This window comes from Myotis davidii, unplaced genomic scaffold, assembly GCF_000327345.1.
Source record: "Myotis davidii unplaced genomic scaffold, ASM32734v1 scaffold3608, whole genome shotgun sequence".
NCBI lineage: Eukaryota > Metazoa > Chordata > Mammalia > Chiroptera > Vespertilionidae > Myotis > Myotis davidii.
Window position 1 is genome coordinate 3,711 of NW_006299320.1, and position 6,379 is coordinate 10,089.

Here is a 6,379-nt window from a genome sequence, read left to right on the forward strand (position 1 = left end):
AGAAAAGGAAAGAAAAAATATGGGAAGAAAACACAACACAAAACACAAACAAAAAGCACAAACCAAAAACACCAAATGATAGGGGGAAGAATCTGTAAATACAGAACTTAAATAAACAAAATAAGAATAAAGAATTAGAGGAATAGGATAAGGAGCATGGTTTAGAATTAATGAGGGTGAAAAGAAATGAGAAGATAAGGAAAAAAATTGAAAAGAAGAAGAGAGCAGATAGACCTAAATTAAGGAAGTGAAATAAGAAAATAGGAGAAAGAGAAGAGAGAATAAAGTTGACTAGTCCAAAAAAATAGAAAAGAATATTGAATAGGAACAGGTAAGAGGAAAAATAGATATATGAACAAAACAACAGAAACTAGAGTAATTACAAATCAGATGTGGGTGAATGAATCTCCGGGCAGAACTCCTGCCACAAATCCAACCAATGCCACAACACCGAGGGCAGCTATGAGTGCCGCTGCAGGCCTGGCTGGAAGCCTATTCCTAGGTCCCCCAATGGCCCAAACAAAACCGTTTGTGAAGGTTTGGAGTTCAGATCCCATAAGTATACATCTTCTTTACTTGGCTGAGCCATCTGAAAGGAAGTTGCCATAAGGGTTTTGGCAGAGAATGGGGCAGCATTATCAGCAATAGTGCATGCCCAGTGCAGGCAGTGAGGAGAGGGTGAACTGAGCCGGGCAGGGCTGAGTTTCAGATTCTGTTCTATTAAGGGCAGAAGTACAGCTCTGGGCGCAGCGATGACACAGCCCACAGTCTCAATGCATGGGAGCTGTCAGTGTGGCAGCCACCCTGGTTAGAAGTCCATCACAGGTCCTCCCCTAGTCCATCGTGACCTACAGTGTGGGACACATCTTTGTGATGACACTTGCACACACTGTCCTTTCCTCGTCTACCTTGCAGGGGCCCTCTGAGCTTAATGTGCTTTTAAGGTAGAAAATGTCACCACAAATTTGTATATGTTGGGCTAGGTGGCTTTTAGGCAGGGTTTAGTGGGGTCTCCAGAGTGTAATTTGAGAGAAAGGACAGGAGCTTTGGGTTCACACAGTGCAGGGAGGCCTGACACTATCTCTGCTTTGTCCTCAGAGGTGGATGAATGTACCACAGGACAAAACTCCTGCCACAAATCCACCGAATGCCACAACACTGAGGGCAGCTATGAATGTCGCTGCAGTCCTGGATGGAAGCCGATTCCTGGATCCCCCAATGGCCCACACAACACCGTCTGTGAAGGTTCGGAGTTCAGATCCCATAAATGGACCACATCTTCTTTATGTTTCTCAGCCAATTGAAAGGAAGCTGCCATAAGGGGCTTTGTTCGAGGCGGACAGCACCATCAGCAATGGTGTGTGCCCAGTGCAGCAGTGAGGAGAGGGTACCTGGGCCAGGCGGGGCTGAGCTTCAGATTCTGTTCTAATGGGGCAGGAGTGCAGCTCTGGGCCCAGCAGTGCTACAGCCCACAGCCCGCAGCCTCAGCACATGGGGAGCTATCAGTGTGGCAGCCTCCCTGATTGTAAGTCTATTACAGGTCCCCCCCCAGTCCATCCTGTCCCACAGTTAGGGGACACAGCTTTGCGATGACACTGGAACACACACACACATAGCCCTGCCCTATCCAACATGCAGGGGTGCTATGAGCTTAATGTCCTTTTAAGGTTGGAAAATGTCACCACAACTTTGAATATGTCGGGCTAGGTGGCTATCAGGCACGGTTTAGTGGAGTGTCCAAAGTGTACTCTAAGAGAAGGGGCAGGAGGGTTTATGTGCAGGGAATGCAGGGAGGGCCTGACACTCTCTCTGGTTTGTCCTCAGATGTGAATGAATGTACCTCAGGACAAAACTCCTGCCACAAATCCGCCCAATGCCACAACACCGAGGGCAGCTATGAGTGCCACTGCCGCCCTGGCTGGAAGCCGGTTCCTGGGTCCCCCAATGGCCCAAACAACACCGTCTGTGAAGGTTCGGAGTTCAGATCCCATACATGAACCACATCTTCTTTACCTTGCTGAGCCTTCTGAAAGAAAGATGCCATGAGGAGCTTTGACAGGGAAGGGGCAGCACCATCAGCAATGGTGTGTGCCCAGTGCAGGCAGTGAGGAGAGGGCACCTGGGACAGGCAGGGCTGAGTTTTGGATTCTGTTCTAAAAAATGGCAGGAGTGCAGCTCTGAGCACAATGGTGCCACAGCCCACAGCTTCAGACATTGCAGCTATCAGTGTATCACCCTCCCTGGTTATAAGTCCATCACATGTCCTCCCACAGTACATCCTGCCCCATAAGGTGGGGTCCATCTTTGGGATAACACTGGCACACACAACACAGCCCTGGCCTGTCCACCTTGCAGGAGCACTCTGAGCTTATGGTGATTCTACAGTGGAAAATATCACCACAAGTTTGTATACTATAGGACTAGTTGGGTTAAGCAGGTTGTACTGGGGGTGTCCTCGGTGTACTTAGAGAGAAGGGCAGGAGAGTTGTGTGCAGAGAGTCGAGGGAGGGTCTGAAACTCTTTCTGGTTTGTCCTCAGATGTGGATGAATGCACCTCCGGGCAAAACTCCTGCCACAAATCCACAGAATGCCACAACACCGAGGGCAGCTATGAGTGCCGCTGCCGCCCTGGCTGGAAGCCGGTTCCTGGGTCCCCCCATGGTCCACACAACACCGCCTGTGAAGGTTCGGAGTTCAGATCCCATAAATGAACCACATCTTCTTTACTTGGCTGAGCCACCTTAAAGGCAGCTGCCATAGGACTTCGGCAGAAAAAGGCCAACACTTTCAGCAATGACATGTGCCCGGTGCAGGCAGTGAGGAGATGGTGGGCTGGGCAGGGCAAAGCTTAGATTCTGTTCTAATAAGGGCAGGAGTGCAGCTCTAAGCGCAGGGGTGCCACAGCCTATAGCCTCAGCACATGGGAACTGTCAGTATGGCAACCTACCTGGTTACAAATTTATCACAGGTCCTCCCCCAGTCCCTCCTGCCCAACAGGTTAGGGCACATCTTAGGGATGACACTTGCACACACTCACACACAGTTTTGCCCTCTCCACCTTGCAGGGGCGCTCTAAGCTTATGGTGCTTCTACAGTGGAAAATGTCACAACAACTTTGTATACTGTCCGACCAGGTAGCTCTTAGGCAGGGTTTAGTGGGGTGTCCAGAGTGTAATTTGAGAGAAAGGGCAGGAGCTTTGGGGTCAGGGAGTGGAGGGAGGCCTGACACTCTCTCTGCTTTGTCCTCAGATGTGGATGAATGTACCTCGGGACGAAACTCCTGCCACAAATCCACCCAATGCCACAACACCGAGGGCAGCTATGAGTGCCGCTGCCGCCCTGGCTGGAAGCCGATTCCTGGGTCCCCCAATGGCCCAAACAACACCGTCTGTGAAGGTTCGGAGTTCAGATCCCATAAGTGAACCACATCTTCTTTACTTTGCTGAACCTTCTTAAAGAAAGATGCCATAAGGAGCTTTGGCAGGGAAGGGGCAGCACCATCAGCAATGGGGTGTGCCCAGTGCAGGCAGTGAGGAGAGGGCACATGGGCCTGGCATGGCTGAGTTTCAGATTCTGTTCTAATAAGGGCATTAGTGCCACTTTGAGCACAATGGTGCCACTGCCCACAGCCTCAGCACATTGCAACTATCAGTGTGGCAGCCTCCCTGGTTATAAGTCCATCACAGGTCCTCCCTTAGTCCATCCTGCCCTTCAGTTACGGGACACAGCTTTGCGATGACACTGGCACACACATACATAGTCCTACTCTGTCCACCTTGCAGGGGTGCTATGAGCTTAATGTCCTTTTAAGGTTGGAAAATGTCACCAGAACTTTGAATATGTCGGGCTACGTGGCTATCAGGCACGGTTTAGTGGTGTGTCCAAAGTGTACTTTAAGAGAAGGAGCAGGAGGGTTTAGATGCAGGGAATGCAGGGAGGGCCTGACACTCTCTCTGGTTTGTCCTCAGATGTGGATGAATGTACCTCGGGACAAAACTCCTGCCACAAATCCACCCAATGCCACAACAGCGAGGGCAGCTATGAGTGCCGCTGCCGCCCTGGCTGGAAGCCGGTTCCTGGGTCCCCCAATGGCCCAAACAACACCGTTTGTGAAGGTTAGGAGTTCAGATCCCATAAGTGAACCACATCTTCTTTACTTTGCTGAGTCTTCTTAAAGAAAGATGCCATAAGCAGCTTTGACAGGGAAGGGGCAGCACCATCAGCAATGGGGTGTGCCCAGTGCAGGCAGTGAGGAGAGGGCACCTGGGACAGGCAGGGCAGAGCTTCGGATTCTGTTCTAATAAGGGCATTAGTGCCACTCTGAGCACAACGGTGCCACTGCCCACAGCCTCAGCACATTGCAGCTATCAGTGTGTCAGCCTCCCTTGTTGTAAGTCCATCACAGGTCCTCCCACAGTCCATCCTGCCCCACAGGTGGGACACAGACCTTTGGGATGACACTTGCACACACACAGTCCTGCATTGTCCACCTATCTGGGGGGCTCTGAGCTTATGGTGCTCTTACACTGGAAAATGTCACCACAAGTTTATGTATGTTGGGCTAAGTGGCAGGTAAGCGGGCCCTAGTGGGGTGTCCTCGGTGTAATTTATGAGAAGGGGAAGCTTCGTTATGTGCAGGGAGTGGAGGGAGGGCCTGACACTCTCTCTGGTTTGTCCTCAGATGTGGATGAATGTACCTCGGGACAAAACTCCTGCCACAAATCTGCCCAATGCCACAACACCGAGGGCAGCTATGAGTGCCGCTGCCGCCCTGGCTGGAAGCCGATTCCTGGGTCCCCCCATGGACCACACAACACCGTCTGTGAAGGTTCCGAGTTCAGATCCCATAAATGAACCACATCTTCTTTACCTTGCTAGACCATCTGAAAGGCAGCTGCCATAAGGGGCTTTGGCAGAGAAAGGACAGCACTTCCAGCAATAGTGTGTGCCCAGTGAAGACAGTGAGAATAGGGGGACCTGGCCAGGCAGGACTGAGCTCTGATTCTGCTCTACTAAGGGCAGAAATACAGCTCTGGACACAGTGCTGCCAGAGCCCACAGCCCACAGCCTCAGGGCATGGGAGTAGTCAGTGTGGCAGCCATCACAGGTTAAAAGTCCATTACAGGACCTCCCACAATCCATTCTGCCCCAGAGTTTCATCTTTGGGATGAAACTTGCACACACACAGTCCTGCCTCATCCACCATGCAGGGGCGCTTTGAGCTTAATGTGCTTTTACGATAGAAAACATCATCACAAATTAGTATATGTCGGGTTAGGTGGCTTTCAGGCACGGTTTAGTGGCGTGTCCAGAGTGTAATTCAAGAGAACTGGCAGGAGCTAGGCTTGCAGGGAATGCAGGTGGCCTGACACTCTCTCTGGTTTGTCCTCAGACGTGGATGAATGTACCTCGGGGCAACACTCCTGCCGCCAATTAGCCATATGCCACAACACCGAGGGCAGCCATGAGTGCCACTGCCCCCCTGGCTGGAATCCGACTCCTAAATCCTCCCATGGCAAACAATACATCGTCTGTGAAGGTTCGGAGTTCAGATCCCATTAATGAACCACATCTTCTTTACTTGGCTGAGTCTTCTTAAAGGCACCTGCCATAAGGAGCTTTGGCAGGGAAGGGGCAGCACTATCAGCAATGGTGTGTGCCCAGTGCAGGCAGTGAGGAGAGGGCACCTGGGTCAGGCAGGGCTGAGCTTCAGATTCTGTTCTAATAAGGGCATGAGTGCCACTCTGGGCACAACGGTGCCACAGCCCACAGCTTCAGACGTTGCAGTTATCAGTGTATCACCCTCCCTGGTTAGAAGAACATCACAGGCACTCCCACAGTCCACCCTGCCCCACAGGTTGGGGTCCAGCTTTGGGATGACACTGGCACACACACACACACACACACACACACACAACACAGTCCTACCCTGTCCACCTTGGAGGGGTGCTTTGAGTTTATGCTGCTTTTACATTTGAAAATGGCACCACAAGCCTGTATACTATAGGACTAGTTCGCTTTTAAGCAGGGTGTACAGGGGTGTCCTCGGTGTACTTTGAGCGAAGCAGCAGGAAGGTTGTGGGCAGAGAGTGGAGGGAGGGTCTGAAACTCTCTCTGATTTGTTCTCAGATGTGGATGAATGCACCTCCGGGCAAAACTCCTGCCACAAATCCACCCAATGCCACAACAACAAGGGCAGCTATGAGTGCCGCTGCCGCCCAGGCTGGAAGCCGATTCCTGGGTCCCAGAATGGCCCTAACAACACCGTCTGTGAAGGTTCGGAGTTCAGATCCCATAAATGTCCATCTTCTTTACATGGCTAAGTCTTCTTAAAGGCAGCTGCCATAACGTGCTTTGGCAGGGAAGGGGCAGCCAGGTC

The 6,379-nt window shown here is 51.5% G+C and overlaps 1 protein-coding gene across 1 annotated transcript in view; it reads left to right on the top strand.

Moving 5' to 3' along the window:
- Nucleotides 1-1,098: 1,098 nt before the first annotated feature.
- Nucleotides 1,099-6,379, top strand: part of LOC107184845 (CD97 antigen-like) — a gene marked incomplete at its 5' end in the record, with an annotated part of 14,740 nt that continues 9,459 nt past the window's right edge. Inside the window, 3 exons of the mRNA XM_015571200.1 lie at nt 1,099-1,245; nt 1,825-1,971; nt 3,250-3,396. Of these exons, the coding sequence (XP_015426686.1) occupies nt 1,099-1,245; nt 1,825-1,971; nt 3,250-3,396 (441 nt within the window). The remainder of the gene's footprint in view (nt 1,246-1,824; nt 1,972-3,249; nt 3,397-6,379) is intronic.